Here is a 19303-nt window from a genome sequence, read left to right as displayed (position 1 = left end):
TGTAAAGATATTGGGTTTCCCACATTGATTTTTCAGCAAAGCCACCAACCAGTGTGCTCAATTGTGTTATATTGCCTTTGGTATGCCAGATTTGAACTTAATACATAGTGTATGTAGTCAATAATGCACTTCCTAATTTACAGCAGAGGGTCAGAAAGTAACACCTCCTATTTCTTTTCTCCTTCATTAAGTTGGTAATCATGAATTAGATGCACTTCACAAGCTGTGTTCTACAGCATACTCCAGTATAACATCCTACATCAACAAATGGCAGCACAGTTTAGAAAATAACTGACCACAATGTACATATAAGACAGCGTTCTGTGATTGAAATCCATACTGCAGAAGGCAGACTTCAGCACTATTAAGCGACAGGTTCATTGCTATAAAGAAACCGACAAGCAAACACTGTTGCTTGTTGCTTGTGCAATATATATCAGATGGCCAGCAGATACAGTAAATTCACACAACATCCAGTGTGTCGTGATAACTGCTGTGTAACAACAGATAAATTTTCATCAGTTATCGATTGGTAAAGGCAGTGTGAAGGCCATTATTGAGAAACTGGATTACTCCAAGATTTGTGCATGCTGTGTACCAAACACATTGAACAACTAGAATAAAGAGGCAAGGAAAACTGTTGCGTCCAATCTGTTGGCAGTACCTCAGTTTGGGCCATTCAAAGAAGCTCATTGGGTGGCATCAGTTTGGTATCCAGTGAAGTCAAAACAGGCTCATTCAAGGGAACTGTTGTATTATAATGGGGGAAGGGGGGGGGGGGTGCTGTTTACATTTTATGCAACATTGTGGCACATTGAAACAGTCCATCACAGTAGGTCTATCTCCCAATGTATCAATAAGTGTCAAGTGCCATCAGTACAAATATTTTGATTGTACACACGTTAAAGAATAGCAAAATTTGTTTTATACATACATATTTGTTTGTTAATTTTTAATTCCTAAATGTTGAATAAAAATAAATTTAGATGCATATATGGCAAAGGGTCATGTATTGCTTTTTATCCTCTTTGCATACACTTTTTACTTGTAATATGTAGTAAACGTTGAGTCTCGGACACACACAATGAAAAGACTGCTATACATCTTAGGTTTCAACTAAAGGCCTTCTTCTGAAGTAGAAAGCGTTCCCCCACCCCCTCTTCCCCCCTACACACACACACACACACACACACACACACACACACACACACACACACAAATATCACTGTGTCTGTCCGGTTATAACTGCGTGTGATGGGAGTAACAATCCAGTGGCAAGGGTAAGGAGGCGGTGCTGCTGTTGTAGGTGTGTGCAGGGACATGTCAGTGGGATGTTAAACACTAATCTCCTCCTCCTCCTCCAGTCTGGTGATAGCCATCTCTTATCCCATCAGATGCAGGGCTGCTTGTGAAAGCAGTCATGTGATCTACAAACTAAGCTGCAAACAGTGTGCTGCTTTTTACGTAGGCATGATGACTAACAAGCTGTCAGTTTACATAAATGGCCACCAACAAACTGTGGCCAAGAGACAGCTGGACTACCCAGTTGCTGAACATGCTACCCAACACAATGTGTGCTTCACATCAATGTCTGCTTCACAGTCTGCGCCATGTGGATCCTTCCTACCAATATGAGCTTTTCTGAATTGTGCAGGTGGGAACTCTGCCTGCAATATAGCCTATGTTCTGTAATACCCCTGACCTCAACCTTCGGTAGTCCTTGTCCTCCACTTATCTATACCTTTCACTGCTCCCACTCCAATACAACACAGCCTTTTGTTTCACCAACACACCCCATCCTTTTCCCCTTTTGTATACTTCCCACTAGACTTGGCCACTGTTTCTTTGTTTCGATATAGTGTATCGATACGTGGAACTGTTTCAGTGTTTCGGAACGGCTGTGGTGCACTGTTTCGAAACAGTGGTGTTTCATTCCGCCCCTGTCTCAGATAACCGGACCAGATTCGATCTCGAGCCAGACACAGAAACTGTATCATTGTTTCAAAATAAGGCTGTTTCAGTCCACCTGTGCTTGGAACAGACTAATTGTATCGAAACAGTGATGTTTCATTCCGCTCTGTGTCGGACGAGATTCGGGCTCGGCACAGGTACTGAAACACAACATACCACTTCATGAAACACTTTCAAGAGTGTCGAAATCTTTTTGACAGGCAATAGCATGAAGCTTAAGATATCCGAAAATAAAGCTTCGTAACATCTGCTTTATAAACACTAACCAAACAATAAAACAACGCATACTATTCACATTCAAAATAATAAATATGTGAAAATCATTCAGTTAAATTACACTTTTTTTATAACATACGCTTCTCTGTTCATGTACAGAAATTATATTAAGAAACGCGAGTAAGCCTACAACACTTTGAATAAAAAAAGGCGTAGAGTGACAGTTATTAGACATATACATAAATTTGATGTAGATATAATTGCATGCAATCTGTTTGACATATCACTTATAGTGTAATGGTGAACGGGAAGGGCTGGGGAGCATGGTGAATTTATAGTAACGGTTTGAAACACTTTGAAAGACAAAATTTTTTTCTGTTATATTTTGTTATTTATTCGAATTATTTGGCGTTATTTCTGAGACTAAAGTCAATGTGCCTATTATCCACAATGATACCCTTTGCGTGCATGGAAATTAGCAGGATGGGTACATTAGCCATACTAACGGAATGCGGGAATCCCAGTAGCGTATCCGTAGTTTCTGCAGAGTTCCATTCGTGGTGGTTGTTCTTTCTTCAGCTATGGCTGTCCTCAGCCAATTGAAAAGTATGAAAGTCACACAACACGAAAGCAGTGCATTTGCTGCAGGAAATACGAAACTGCTAATACACCTAAGTGATAGTTTCATACTTTCTGCGATATGATTAGCTCTCTCGCACCTCATTTGTGTTTATATGGACATACTTATACAGTAAACATTCAAGATAATAAAATGTGTAGGTTTATTAGATTACAAAACACAAACTGTTTCACTGTTTCGAAACATTACATTGTACTGTTTCATTTGTTTCGAAACAGTTACGTGTTTCTGTTTGCCCATCTCTACTTCCCACTATGTCCCTGCATGCTTCTACAAGCAGCACTACATATTCCCCCACCCCACTTGCTTGAGTTGTCAGGATGGCATTCAGCTCTCCCACTTTGGTATCCTAGATTCAATGGGTCGGCGAGGGCTTCAGGAGACCATTGGAGTAGTAAAGTGGCTGCATCAAGACAGGTAACTGTTTATTGTCCCAATAAGCTGGAACAGTTGCAGGCCCTCGTCAGGTGGCACAGCCGCTGGTACGGCAGTGTGCTTTTATTGTGCTGCCAGCGAGATGATAAAGTCCTGCCCAGCCGAGGCACGAGATGGGATGTGGCAGGCATCCAGGGAGAGAACCCTGGATTGGTGGCTTGCTGGTGGTGACTGATGCTCTCCAGCTCCCCAGTGACTCAGCGGCTACGAGGGCTTCAGTTCAGTCAGTGGTCCATCAGACAGTGGCTGGATCTCCTAGGCAGGCAGCCCTGCCAGTAGATGGCAGAGCAGTGGTGACCTCATGGGTGGAGGCACACACTGTGACACTTGGCAACTCAATGATTCACACCAGAATGAGTTTAATGTGTGTGGCTGCAGAAGTCACATATGCTGCATGCCAAAGTGTCTCTGGTTTTGGTAATTGTCCAGACACTGATCAGAGAACTATCCCCTAAACTTAACCTCTCTTTCCCCTAGAGACCAGTTCAGCGTTCCTCCTGGAGGCACACCAACTTATATTGTAGGTACCTTCAGTGTGTGTGTGTGTGTGTGTGTGTGTGTGTGTGAGGGGGATGGGAGGGGGGGGGGGGTCATTTGGTGGGACCACTCAAGCAGAACAGGCCTCAAAAGAGGGACCTGACAAAGAGGTCCCACAACTTAGAGGGGGGAGGGCTGTTTCTTTAGGGTTGTGTCGGGCATGCTAGCCTCAGGTTTCCTGAACTGGAGACTGGTCCATGTCACCAGACCTCTTCTGTTTTTGTAATCTCTGGGTGTTCTTCAGGGACCACATTATGTGTGGCAGTGGAACATTGTATGTTTTGGAGTACAGGCACCTGACTACACTGAAGGTACACACCCCTCAACTTCTAGGAGCGCTGTATGCTGAATGGCTGTTAAGGTAAAATAATCTCTAGCCATCCACCTTGGGGCACTGGCCACCTCCTCCTCCTCCTCCCTCCCTCCCTCCCTCCCTCCCTCCCTCCCACAGTTGTACAAGACTTGCTCAGGTGCTTGCAGCTCTGTCTGGGCCGACATTTTTTTCCCCTAGCGGATCGTGGGATCCCTATTGGGCAGCCTCAGTACTGCATACAGGACTAGTGTACTGTCTGGTAGTACCTACACCCACCCAATGGAGAGAGTTTGGATAGTCAGTCCCTCCCAGTAGTAGTCTCAGAATTATAGCAACAGAGCACTAGTCTGCCATAAAATTTTCATTGTAATCAAGAGAGCAGAAGGAACCTTTGAGAGAAGGCCTCCCTTTTCTTTATTCACAAGCCATTGGAGAGTATTACAGAGTCCTTAAAAAGCATTAAATGGCTTTATAATCAAAACACTAACAGTTGAAATGCCATGTCACATAAGTATCCACACTTCTGCAATGCAAGGCTTTAAATGACTACCCTGTTGTAGCTGAATTGCATAACACCTGCAACTTCTGTAAAGGCATGGTGACCTGCTCAGATATAATGGAGAGGGCCTAGAGGAATTATACAAATAATGTAGAAATGTGAGTGTCATTTAAATGCAGAAATATGTGAGGAGAGTCAATGGTACATTGAGAAAACTGCAACATTTATCCTAACATTCAGCATTCTGGAATTACCTGGACATATTCTTGCACGCTATATCTATCTTCAAGTTCGACCATTTATTCCCAACCCAGTGCAATATTTTAAATGTCAAAGATTTGGTCATACCACTATGGCATATAACAGGGAGGGCTGTGTGTGGAAATTGTGGAGACCCAGCGCCTGTACACTTCCTACAAAATGTATAAACTGCCATGGGGATCACTTGGTATTGAGCAGGAACTGCAGCACCTATAACAAGGGAAGGAAAATTCTAGAGTTGAAATTTAGGAGATGCGTACCCTATGGTGAAGCTAAAAGAGCTTTCATAGCTCTGCAACCTCCAGTGTATACTACTTCATTTGCATCGGCCCTTAAGAAGCCAGCCACCAAGTGTTATGCCTCCACACCAGACCACAGATGTGAGTAGGTGTACACGCATTTGTCAGTGTTGCAGGGGGAAAACTACACTTGACCCCCTAATCACTCAGACATCGTAAACAATACACTTGGAACCTCAGCCAGTATGCCTGCACACCATCGAAGGCACACTTAGCTGTCCCTCCCTACTCGTGCAACCAACTCCTCCCATAAGTAAGGAAAAGTCATGCAAAAAGTCATTGAAAATCGAAGAAAGTGGCAGCTAAACCATTGGATCAGTGAGTATTGTCCCTATTCAGTTTCTGATTTTACTGTTGGCGATATTGATATTCACGTGGGGGAAATGGAGAGCCAGGCACTGTATAATATTCACTCTGATCTTTTGGATAAATCGCCCCTGCCAAGGCAGGGAGCATGACAAGGACAGTCGTTGCTAATCAGTGGCTCACATAGTGACATCAGTATTGCAGTGGGACTTAAATGGATACTGATTTCACTTAGAAGAATTGCAGATCCTGCCTCCGGAGAGACCGTTCTGCATCTTACTACAACAAACTCATTTTAAAGTCACCCATAAGCCTGCATTAAGGGCCCGCATCTCGTGGTCGTGCGGTAGCGTTCTCGCTTCCCACGCCCGGGTTCCCGGGTTCGATTCCCAGCGGGGTCAGGGATTTTCTCTGCCTCGTGATGGCTGGGTGTTGTGTGCTGTCCTTAGGTTAGTTAGGTTTAAGTAGTTCTAAGTTCTAGAGGACTGATGACCATAGATGTTAAGTCCCGTAGTGTGCTCAGAGCCATTTGAACCTGCATTAAGGGGCTGGAACAATGATCTTACTGGAGGCAGGGCTAAGGATGGGGTGGTTGTTTTCGTCAATGACAGATGCCCCTCCTCTCCTGTCCTTACCACGTCCCGATAAGTAGTTGCCATGGAAGTTCTCACACCAGCTAACATTACAGTGTGTTCTTTACATCTTCCACCTCATGATCTGTTGAGTGCAGGTGCATTGACAGAGCTTTTCTGCACCTCCCCTGCCCATTCCTCCTCATGGCTGACTTCAGTGCACACGTTGTGTTGTGGGGCTCAGGTACCATTTGCTCCAGGGATCAAATTATCGACTGCCTTGTCAATTTAGAGGCTATCTGCCTTTTAAACTCTGGTCAGATGGCACATTTTTATACAGCTGCAGGGTCATCCTCAGCCATTTACCTTTGTTTTTGCGTTGCAGCTATTGCAGACTCAATTCAGTGGGAACTGGGCACAGATTTGCTTTCCAGTGACCACTTTCTAGTGTGGAGACACCTGCTGACACAGATGGTGGTCAACAGGAGACTGATACTTTAGAGGGCAAATTGGTTGTGATACAGTCAGCAGGCCATCTTCAACCAACAGGAATGTGCCCAGGAGATTGTGGACTATATGACCTATGTGATCCACTGAGCTGCCACTGATTCCTTTGCCCAGTCTAGCAGCAACCTCAGACAATGGCTTATTCCTTGGTGGAATGAAGAAATAGGGAATTTCAGGCAAGGGCAGTACACCTCTGCTTATGGCCTTGTTGAGAAATTGAGTCTTTGTGGCCACTCCTAAAGACGTGGCTCAAGTTTTACCTGAACACTTTTTTACTGTCGCTGCATCATCTGGACAAACTCTTGTGTTTAGATGTTCCGTAGGGCTGTGGAGATGTGGCTCTGCTTCTTGTTGCGTAATTAGGCAGTCTACCATCTTCCACTCTTTATGTGGGAATTGGAATCACTTCAGTCCGCACCCAGAGACACTGGTCCAGGACTGGATCAGATTCATTATATCATGTTCCATCATCTGTGCTGTAGAGCCAAAGACAAACTCCTATCCTCCTCAAACAGATCTGGTTTGATGGACGGTACCCCTCCACTTAGGAGCAGCATTATTAATTCTGTTATGGAAGCCAGTCAAGGATTCTACCAACCCTAACAGTTACTGAGGTGCAGCCCTTTGGAGTAGTAGGGATAAGGCTCTTGAGCACCTGGTCAGCCACTGCCTCCTCGAATTCCAAGTTACCTGTGCTGCTCCTGGTGTAGTTTTAGGTGCGATCATTCTCCCCTTGACAACATAAGTCTACTGGGGGTGGTGATACAGGAGTCCTTCTTACACCAAACCATTTGGTTCGTTTGTTTTTTCCTTGAAAAATTGTAAGTCGCCAGTTAGAGGTACAACATCCTGGCCAACTTAATGAATGGGGACTGTGGGGGTGTCTGTCACTTCTTATCCAATCCTTCCTCGAGGACCAATGCATTCGATATTGTGTTGGTGCCTTGTGTACTGCTGTTTTCGGGAGACTGGAGTCCTCAAGGCAGTGTACTCAGTGTCACACTGTTTGCAATTACTATCAGTGGCTTCTTAAGAACTCTGTTAAATGCTGTGTGGGGAGCTGACAGGTATCACCTCTTGAAGTTTTATAGGGTATTTGTCAAATCATGATAGATTATGGCAGAGTGGTTTAAGGATCAGCCTGTATTTCCTACCTCAGTATGTTAGACACTGTCTGCCATGAGGGCATTCAGATATTGACTGGAGCCCTTCAGAGCAACCCAGTTCAGAGTTTGTCTCTACAGGCCACTACACGATGTTCAACAGTGCCTCCTTCTGGCCCAGTATGTCCTGAAAAGCTCATCATTGCCTCATTCATTAGCATTTAGTGCAGCAGTCCATCCCAACTTTGAGTGGCTGTCCAGAAGCCAGCCCCATGTGACTAAGCCATTTGGGATACTTGCTACAAACTTTCTCACACATCTGTATATATCAGACTTCTAAATGTGAAGCAAGGAATGGAACAAATTGCCGCCTTGGTGGATCCAACACAAAGGCAAGAAGGTGGTCTTACACTGGGTAACTGAACACAGGATACAAGGAAATGACACAGCTGACAAACCAGCCAACAGGGATTGTGTTCAGAATAATCATGTGTCGGAGGGAAACTGAATGGTTATAAGTGGTCACTCAAACCAACCATGCAGGTGTGGTGGACTTCATCCCAACCTCACCGATAGAATGTGCTGCTCACCAGACTTTGCATAGGAGATTGCCCAACACATTTCCCACTTCCGGTGAGACGATCCACCATGTGCCACTTTCAAATTAAGCTGTTATGGCTACATATGTTTTATTCACTGAGATTAAGGTAACCCCTAGTTTGGCTGTTGATCTGCGCGCCATCATTGGTGACTCCATCATCAGTGTAACATGAGTTTTGAAAGTTTGTGAACTGTCAGGCCTCGTACCTGAAGTGCTGAGGGTGGGAAGTCAGTGTGTGTTGGATACATAGCTTGCCCAGGCAATTTGACATTTTTACTGGTTGTTTTCTGTGTAATTGCTTTGTGCAGCTTTTTATAAATGCTAGTTTGACTCTTATGCTTTATAAGCACTTCCACCTGTGGGAGCAGCTCTGTCACCCCAAGTGAATGGCATGATGACACTTTGTAAGGTGCTGAGGATCATGCTGTTGAGCATCCCTCATCCATCATCCATGCAGTGTGTCATGCTACATGAGCTCTGCAATACCACTGATATATCTACAGACCACAGGTGCTTCAGAAGCTACAACCTGTGCACTGCACCTTAATACAACTCTTTAATACTCCACAATACTGCCTCCTTGATGTAACTCCCTAATACCAGGTACATTCTCCCATCATGCCATACATAATTTCAGACAATATTTATCTTAATCAAAATATCCACGGGTGTACTGCCGGTCTACAGTGTCCAACGGGCACAATATTTCGGCGATCATACATGTCGCCATCATCAGGTGAACTGACGGACTGAGCTCCTGTGAACGTGCCGGCACGGAGATCCGTACACTATGGCTGCTCAGGTGTACGGATCTCCGTGCCGGCACGTTCACAGGAGCTCAGTCCGTCAGTTCACCTGATGATGGCGACATGTATGATCGCCGAAATATTGTGCCCGTTGGACACTGTAGACCGGCAGTACACCCGTGGATATTTTGATTATCAAATACGCCGGGAGAAACTCAAGAATCACAATATTTATCTTACGTAGATTTTCTGCTGTCATGCCCACTGAACTTCAAGGGACCTGGAGCTGGCCAATGACCCATCTCATCCATGATATCTCAACACCTTTCAAGGCTGCTCTGAGCCAGTGTCAAAGTTAAAAATCTCAAGCCAAAAGGTACTGCTTTAACACTGATTTACATTTTACTTTGTCAGCACTATACCACATCTTACAACTACCATATTAGAAAATAGAAGAAAACCAGGAGGTGTGTGTAACAGAAACGAAAAGGAAGAGAGGAACTTTGCACACAACTCTGGCAGTCTGTGGACATCAACACTGCTTCCAACAAACTGTGCTTACAGTGACCAACTGTGTACATTGGCCTAAACTTCCCTGATACCCACAGCCTTCCTCGTTTCAACAAAGCACTCTCCCTACACTGCCGGGCATAATTCCTTTTTTGCCTATATACTCAGCGTATCATTTTGTGTGATTCAGGGATGGACCACAAGACATTGTAGGTTACACTGCATACACACAACTAGTTTCATTTGTTCATCCCTTAGGCCCTTGTCAGGTACCACACCAGACTTTATACCTGACAAGAAAAATAGGACAGCAGGAAGAGGGCAAATCCAGGAATGACAGATGCAAGGAGTCCACGAGCAGTTATAGAAAGCACATGCTGCTACATACATGCATTACTGCCGACTCCAGAATGTAATGGCCTAGGGTGCAATGACCTCTACAGAAGAGCAGAAGAGTCATTCATCATGTTGTCAGGATAGCATTCCACTTTCCCACATGGGTGTTGTGAGTTTGATGGGTTGGCAAGGACTACTATAGGAGAAACTGTCTTACTGTCCCAGCAAGGCTGAGCAGCTACACATATCTGCACTTGTCCGATGGCACAGCCTGGTGTTGATCCACAGCATCTGTGTTTCACAGACATGGTAGAGTTTCGATCTCATGAACTCCAACGGCCAGTGTTACCACCGGGGATGTCAGTAATTGTTATGCTGAACTTGACCAAGCGGTATGATGGCCTTGTGCTATGGCATACCTCGGTAGAGCTGTCAGGAGCTGATGTGGAAGCATCCCCAGCTTGGTCTGGGTCCAGTATTTATCCATGCCAAATTGGATGTGTTGTGTGGTATTTCAGCTCCAGAAGCCACATGTGTCACATGCTGAAGTATGCCTGATTTCAGTAATGGCCGAGGCACTTTCCGGAGGCAGGTAGTGACACCCAGTGAGTGACTGGCACAATGCTTAGCCAGTATCTTGCTGCAACTGGCCTGCTTTATGGCATTGAGCCATATGCCTAGGCCTGTGATGTTACAGTCACTATTTCCATTGTGGAAGTGGTATTTGAGAGAAATGTATTGTAATTTGACGCTTAAATTTTGTGGAAATCTTAATTGATTCTGCGATCCTGTTAGGAACAAAAGGACATTGTGGCTGGCACCCACATCAACTATTTAGTTCATACTATGTCACATTGTTTTGCTTAATTTGTGAAATAGCAGGAATTGCATTTGCTGATACTACTGAAACTGTATAGACGATTACTATGCCAACACATACCAAAACAGTAGATAATGACACAGAAACGTTTCAGAAATTGCAAGCTCTGGAAGTAAAAGAAAATGGCAGTGTCACAGAAATTAGTGTCAGTTTAGTCATAAATAATTGATACTGTTTGGCATTTGTTTATGTTTAGGAAAAGGAACCTGCTACCCTAAAGATCAAAACATTTTAGTATTATTTTGTCAACAATGTAGGAAAAAACAGATCACTACTTACCGTAAAGAAGACACATTAAGTTGTAGATAGGCACAATTCCAGGACACTTCACAAAGCTTTTGGCCACAGCCTTCATCAGCAAAAGAGAACCAAACACAAGCAAGCAAACTTCATGTACAAGGGGGAAAGGGAGTGGAGTGGGGTAAGATAGGTGGGTGTGTTGGCAGAAGGCAGCAAACAGAGGCTGGGAGACATGTCTGGAGAGGAGATGATAGGATAGAGGGGGTAGAAACTTTTGGGTGGAAGGTGTGGGGACAGTATGTTACTGTAGGTTTGAAGCTGGGATAATTGCAAGTGTTATGAATGTGTTGTAAGGATACCTCCCATATGCACAGTTCAGAAAAGCTGGTGGTGAAGAGGAGGATCCACATAGCTCGGGTAGCAAAGCAGCCATTGAACTCAAGCATGTTACGGTCAGTGGCATGTCATGCCACAGGGTGGTCTCCTTTGCTCTTGGCCACAGTTTGTGGCAGTGGCCAAACCTCCTTGTGACAGCTGGTTGGTAGTCACACCAATGTAAAAAATCTGTGCAACAATTGCAGCAAAGCTGGTAAATGGCATGGCTGCTGTCACAGTTCACCCAGCTGATGATGGGGTCGGATAAACCTGTGACAGGAATGGAATAGGAAGTGACGGGTTGGTGGATTGGGCAGATTATGCACCTGGGTCTTCCACAGGAATATGATTCTAGTGGCAAGGGATTGAGAGTGGCATATGGATGGACTGTTAAGTGGAGGTTGGGTGGGTAATGGAACACCATTTTAGGAGGGGTGGGAAGTATCTCGGGTAGGATATCGCGCATTTCAGTATGTGGTTTAGTTGTTCCAGTCCAGTGTGGTATTGTGGTGGTGGGAGGATTGGGGGTGTGAGGAGAAATAGTATGGGAGATCTGTTTGTGGACTAGGTCTGGGGGATAGTGCCCATCTGTGAAGGCCTTGGTGAGACACAGCATACTTGGCAAGGGAGTTCATGTCACTGTACATACACTGATGTATGGCTGTATGGGGGGGGGGGGGGGGATTTTTTTTATTGTGAAAGGGATGACAACTGTTGAAATGCAGGTACCTACATCTTAGTCATCCGTATGTCACTCCGACTCCCAACCCCATGCCACAAGGATCATATTCCTGTGGAAGACCTGCCCAATCCACCCACCCAGCACTTCCTACTCCAGTCATGTCACAGGTTTATCCTACCCTATTGGGGGCTGGTCCACCTGTGAAAACAGCCATGTCATTTCCCAGCTTTGTTGCTGGTGTTATACCACTTTTTACATTGATATGATTTCCAGCCAGCTGTCCAACAGGAGGAATGACCATTGCCAAACTGTGGCCAAGAGTAAAAATAGACCTCCCTGTGGCACAACATGCAGCTGAACATAACAGCTTAATTTCAGTGACTGCTTCATTACCCAAGCCATCTGAGTCCTCCCAACCACCACCAGCTTTTATGAACTCTGGAGATGGGAATTACCTGTACAACACATTCACCACTCCCATAGCTATTCCGTCCTCAACCTACGCTAACAAACAGTCCCCACACCCTCCACCCAAAAGTTTCCACCCCCTCTTTGCTATTATCTCCTCTCAATACTTGTCTCCCAGCCTCTTTGTTTGCCAACACTTCTGCTTATCTTTCCTGGTCCGCTCCTTTTATCCCCACCTCTCTGCCCCACAACCTCCTGACACTGAACCTGTTGGCATTGTAGTCCCTGTACACTCCTCCAAGCATTTGTCACTCTCCCTACCTACACACCACTATTCCTTCCCCTTCCCCTATCCCTCCATATTGCTTGCATCCCACGATTGTTGCATTCTGGCCCGAGATGCTGGAGTTGGCGGTCATGAGTGCATGAGGTGTGCTTGCTTGTGTATATGAATGGTGTGTGTTTCTCTTTTGTTGATGAAGGCTGTGGCCGACAGCTTTATGTGCGTCTTTAATTGTGCCTGTCTGAAACTTAACATGTCTTCTTTACAGCAAGTAGCAATCTTTATCTTTTCGTACATTGCTGATATTCCTAGTTGGAGTTTCCATTTGTTAGTGTTATTTTGTGTCTTTCTAGATATTATTGTAGCATGTGTGGGTTTCACACGTCTTTATGTACGTAAACTGTTATTTTGACCTTAATTTTTGTTTTAGAAGGATGTACTTCAGTGCACTCCTATAAATCTAAGGATCTTGATTGTGCAACAATTTACATTTTGCAAATAAAAGAGCCTCTATGTTTGGTTGTATAGATAGAGAAAAAATTACTAAAAAAGGCTAATGCTTTCTAAAAGGCATGAAAAATATGGACAAAATTGACAGCTGTTTATTTTAGGTGTGCGTGTGTGTGTGTGTGTGTGTGTATACAGGGCTATTACAAATGATTGAAGCGATTTCATAAATTCACTGTAGCTCCATTGACTGACATATGGTCACGACACACTATAGATACGTAGAAAAACTCATAAAGTTTTGTTCGGCTGAAGTCGCACTTCAGGTTTCTGCCGCCAGAGCGCTCGAGAGTGCAGTGAGACAAAATGGCGACAGGAGCCAAGAAAGCGTATGTCGTGCTTGAAATGCACTCACATCAGTCAGTCATAACAGTGCAACGACACTTCAGGACGAAGTTCAACAAAGATACACCAACTGCTAACTCCATTCGGCAATGGTATGCGCAGTTTAAAGCTTCTGGATGCCTCTGTAAGGGGAAATCAACGGGTCGGCATGCAGTGAGCGAAGAAACGGTTGAACGCGTGCGGGCAAGTTTCACGCGTAGCCTGCGGAAGTCAACGAATAAAGCAAGCAGGGAGCTAAACGTACCACAGCCGGCGGTTTGGAAAATCATACGGAAAAGGCTAAAGCAGAAGCCTTACCGTTTACAATTGCTACAAGCCCTGACACCCGATGACAAAGTCAAACACTTTGAATTTTCGGCGCGTTTGCAACAGCTCATGCAAGAGGATGCGTTCAGTGCGAAACTTGTTTTCAGTGATGAAGCAACATTTTTTCTTAATGGTGAAGTGAACAGACACAATGTGCGAATCAGGGCGGTAGACAATCCTCACGCATTCGTGCAGCAAATTTGCAATTCACCAAAAGTTTACGTGTTTTGTGCAATCTCACGGTTTAAAGTTTATGGCCCCTTTTTCTTCTGCGAAAAAAACGTTACAGGACACGTGTATCTGGACATGCTGGAAAATTGGCTCATGCCACAACTGGAGACCAACAGCGCCGACTTCATGTTTCAACAGGATGGTGCTCCACCGCACTTCCATCATGATGTTCGGCATTTCTTAAACAGGAGATTGGAAAACCGATGGATCGGTCGTGGTGGAGATCATGATCAGCAATGCATGTCATGGCCTCCACGCTCTCCCGACTTAACCCCATGCGATTTCTTTACGTGGGGTTATGTTAAAGATTCAGTGTTCAAACCTCCTCTACCAAGAAACGTGCCGGAACTGCGAGCTCGCATCAACAGTGCTTTCGAACTCATTGATGGGGACATGCTGCGCCGAGTGTGGGAGGAACTTGATTATCGGCTTGATGTCTGCCAAATCACTAAAGGGCCACATATCGAACATTTGTGAATGCCTAAAAAACTTTTTGAGTTTTTGTATGTGTGTGCAAAGCATTGTGAAAATATCTCAAATAATAAAGTTATTGTAGAGCAGTGAAATCGCTTCAATCATTTGTAATAACCCTGTATATATAAAAGGGAAGTAAATAGGGTTATATTACTTTGACTTCAGGACTTTTCTTCAGGCTATTATGTTGATGAATCTTTCTGAAAGACAGAAAGGAAAATAATTTGTGTGCTCTGTAAAGATATTTTCTTGGATGTGACTTGCAAAGAACTCAATTTCTCCCAACAGTTCTTCATTTAACAGGCATTCTACCCCTCTCCATTTTGCTGCTGGCTACAACAGAGTGGCTGTGGTGGAATATTTACTGGCACATGGAGCAGATGTCCATGCTAAAGATAAAGGGTATGTATTACTATAAGTTATGGATGTCACTGATATAAATAAATTTATTCCATAAGTGTAAATGGGATTAATTTATTATTATTTCCAGGGGACTCGTTCCGTTACACAATGCTTGTTCGTATGGTCATTATGAAGTGACTGAACTGCTTGTGAAGCATGGAGCTAGTGTAAATGTTGCGGATTTGTGGAAGTTCACACCTCTACATGAGGCTGCAGCTAAAGGCAAATACGACATAGTACGACTTCTGCTCAAGGTTTGGTTATTGTACTTCTGCTAAGAGTTTGATTATTATATTTAAAAAATTGATAACATATAAATTGTGGAGGATCTTTTAAGGATTGGAATTGTGAACATTGATGTCTTTAGTCCTGAGATGGTGGTGTGACCTTAATACTCTCCAGCATCAAAAATTAAAATTGCAGACAGTGTCTCACAAGCCTAAACTACTTACCTACAGATAAATGGCCTGTTTCTCATTAGATATTATCCACCCACTTTTCCTTTAACGTGAAAATTTGAAATTTTGTTGAGGTGCGATCACAATGATGGTATAGTGCAGAAGAGAGAAAGTAACACCTGCAAAATGCAGGAGCTAAATGAAAGAAAGTAATGCCACAATAAATAATGAATAAATGAAGAAGTTAAGAGTATTAAACTTCCCACGCATTGACTTCCAGGTACAGTGGATGTTTTAGATAACTGTCAGCGGGGCTGACTGCTTTCTTTCATGTGCCTTTCCGTGAAAGTTTTCCTACTCATATATATGCTTCAGTAAACTTTCTATGTTGTATATCATTATTATCAATCAGTTTGGATTAAATAGGCCAAATTACAAATTCAGTCAGTAAGAACCATTGAGGTTGCTCATACTGTTTTATGACAGTATTTTTATCTTTGACTAATACTAAACTTGACAAACACCCATTTCTTGTGAAGGAGAAGGGGAGAAAGTGTATGAATTATGTTTTGCTATGTAAGAACTTAAAATTTCAGCATGGTGCCGATGCTAGCAAGAAGAATAGAGATGGTGCAACTCCTCTGGATCTAGTGCGTGAGGGTGATCAAGATGTGGCAGACCTTTTAAGAGGTAATGCAGCATTGCTAGATGCTGCCAAAAAGGGCAACTTGGCACGGGTCCAAAGGCTTGTCTCATCAGAGAACATAAATTGTAGAGATGCTCAGGGACGAAATTCTACGCCACTCCACTTGGCTGGTAAGAATCCTTTCATAACAACTTGTTCCTACATTCTATAATGGTGAAAATCCTTTTCATATATTTTGTTGATAAATGGGAACATAAAATTTAATGGTCATACCTACATAAAAAGCTGTGCAAAAAATAGAATAGAGCTGATGTATACAGGGTGGAGAAAAAATGTCACAAAATTATAACCCCATATAGCTTATGCCAATAGGAACCAAAATTACTAAAGTTGTGTTGGTCAACAACACAACATTTTTAAACTATGGAAACTTGGTGCCACGCACTCCCATTAGCTGTGGGATTGCCATTGCAATTCTTCGGTTGACACGCAGCGCTATGGTTGTCGGAGCGCGTGACACCAAGTTTTCATTTTTTAAAAATTGTGCTATGTTGACCTACACAACATTCATAATTTTGGTTCCTACTGGCATCAGCTATCCAGGGTTAAAATTTTGTGACACAATTTTTCTCCACCCTGTATAATGACATGATGACTAGTGATCCCAGCAATGGTTCACAATTGCTAAAAATGTATGGGAGTTGGTTATACGTACTAATGCCCCCCCCCCCCCATCTCTCTCTTGTCTACTCCTCCCCCTGTAAAATTATATATAAGAAGAGAGTATATGTGGGAGAAGCAGTGTGTCTAAGGATTAAATGCATTGCTATCATAGTTAAAATGTACTGTGAGGAAGAAAATGAAACCTTATGTTTCCATGTTTATACAATTTAATGATGTCAAATAACATAAATAATTCCTTAATTTATTTTTTAAGGTTCTCCGATGAACAGAATTGCCTGATCTATAAACAGATAACTAAGATGATACAGGATCTGATGTTTATACAGACATTTAAATATTGGTATTTCTGTTGAATATTCATTTTTCATAAGTACATTATTACAGCTTTGTTGTTTGTAAAGGTAAATTACATATACTCATTATATTATTCATTGTTATATATTTTTGTGTTACAAAAATCATCCAGCTTTAGAAGAAAAACCTCTATTACTTTTAAAATTTACTTTACAGACGTCAGTGTTTTTCAGTTCTACCTACCTATTTATGCTTTTCATTGCTGTATCTTATTGTGTGTGGTAAGATTCAAAGCAGTTGTTACATTTCTTACAGTATGTCATTGGTATGCTTTTGTAACCAACAAACTGACAAAATCCTTGGGAATTGCATATTGACATAAAGTGCTCCTTTTCCGTCATATCTTACTTCATGAAACACTCTTCTTGGTGTTGATAAGGGATGTCCCACTCTGCAGTTGGTAGCTGTTTTAGATACTGAACAGCAAGATATCTTCGGAAACTCCCCAGAAATCGTGCTCCATGAACCATACGGAGTATAACAGTTGTTCACAACAGTCATATCAGTTATTCTTATAAAGAGAGCCCAACGCCATTTCTTACCGCGTAAAGAAATGGCATATTTCCCAACAAGCTAGTTGGGATGGCCTACTCCTCCCATATATACAGGGTGGTCCATTGATAATGAGCGGACCAAATATCTCGCAAAATAAGCATCAAACGAAAAAAACTACAAAGAATGAAACTCATCTGGCTTTAAGGGGGAACCAGGTGGTGCTGTGGTTGGCCCGCTAGATGGTGCCGCCATATGTCAAACAGATATCAACTGTGTTTTTTTAAATAGGAACCCCCATTTTTATTACATATTCGTGTAGTACGTAAAGAAATATGAATGTTTTAGTTGGACCACTTTTTTCGCTTTGTGATAGATGGCGCTGTAATAGTCACAAACGTATAAGTACGTGGAATCACGTAACATTCCGCCGTGCGGATGGTATTTGCTTCGTGGTACATTACCCGTGTTAAAATGGACCATTTACCAATTACGGAAAAGGTCGGTATCGTGTTGATGTATGGCTATTGTGATCAAAATGCCCAATGGGCGTGTGCTATATATGCTGCTCGGTATCCTGGACGACGACATTCGAGTGTCCGGACCGTTCGCCGGATAGTTACGTTATTTAAGGAAACAGGAAGTGTTCAGCCACATGTGAAACATCAACCACGATCTGCAACAAATGATGATGCCCAAGTAGGTGTTTTAGCTGCTGTCGCAGCTAATCCGCACATCACTAGCAGACAAATTGCATGAGAATCGGGAATCTCAAAAACGTCGGTGTTGAGAATGCTATATCAACATCGATTGCACCTGTACCATATATCTATGCCCAGGAATTGCATGGACGATTTTGAACATCATGTACTGTTCTGCCACTGGGCACAAGAGAAATTACGGGATGATGACAGATTTTTTGCACGTATTCTATTAAGCGACAAAGTGTCATTTACCAACAGCGGTAACATAAACCGGTATAATATGCACTATTGGGCAACGGAAAATCCACGATGGCTGCGGCAAGTGGAACATCAGCGACCTTGGTGGGTTAATGTATGGTGCGGCATTATGGGAGGAAGGATAATTGGCCCCCATTTTATCGATGGCAATCTAAATGGTGCAATGTATGCTGATTTCCTACGTAATGTTCTACCGATGTTACTACAAGATGTTTCACTGCATGACAGAATGGCGATGTACTTTCAACATGATGGATGTCCGGCACATAGCTCGCGTGTGGTTGAAGCGGTATTGAATAGCATAATTCATGGCAGGTGGTTTGGTCGCACGTTCACTGGATCTAATGTTCCCAGATTTCTTTCTGTTAGGATGGTTGAGGGATATTTGCTATCGTGATCCACCGACAACACCTGACAACATGTGTCAGCGCATTGTCAATGCATGTGCGAACATTACGGAAGGTGCACTACTCGCTGTTGAGAGGAATGTCGTTACACGTACTGCCAAATGCATTGAGGCTGACAGACATCATTTTGAGCATTTATTGCATTACTGTGGTATTTACAGATAATCACGCTGTAACAGCATGCGTTCTCTCAAAGGTACATTTATCACATTGGAACAACCAAAATAAAATGTTCAAAAGTACCTACGTTCTGTATTTTAATTTAAAAATCCTACCTGTTACCAACTGTTCGTCTAAAATTGTGAGTCATATGTTTGTGACTATCACAAAGCGAAAAAAGTATCCAACTAAAACATTCATATTTCTTTACATACT

The 19303-nt window shown here is 43.1% G+C and overlaps 1 protein-coding gene across 4 annotated transcripts in view; it reads left to right on the top strand.

The window, feature by feature from the left end:
- The window catches only part of LOC126194647 (poly [ADP-ribose] polymerase tankyrase-like), a 282846-nt gene that overhangs the window by 175998 nt on the left and 87545 nt on the right, over positions 1 to 19303 (top strand). For 2 of the 4 annotated variants that reach the window (XM_049932830.1, XM_049932829.1), the window contains exons 9-11: positions 14887 to 14985; positions 15074 to 15239; positions 15980 to 16199. In XM_049932830.1, the coding sequence (XP_049788787.1) occupies positions 14887 to 14985; positions 15074 to 15239; positions 15980 to 16199 (485 nt within the window). Of the gene's footprint in view, positions 1 to 14871; positions 14986 to 15073; positions 15240 to 15979; positions 16200 to 19303 lie in introns of all 4 variants that reach the window. The other 2 variants (XM_049932828.1, XM_049932827.1) reach the window with 1 other exon arrangement.

This window comes from Schistocerca nitens, chromosome 7 (genome assembly GCF_023898315.1).
Source record: "Schistocerca nitens isolate TAMUIC-IGC-003100 chromosome 7, iqSchNite1.1, whole genome shotgun sequence".
Classification (NCBI taxonomy): domain Eukaryota; kingdom Metazoa; phylum Arthropoda; class Insecta; order Orthoptera; family Acrididae; genus Schistocerca; species Schistocerca nitens.
This window is presented reverse-complemented; position numbering and strand designations above follow the sequence as displayed.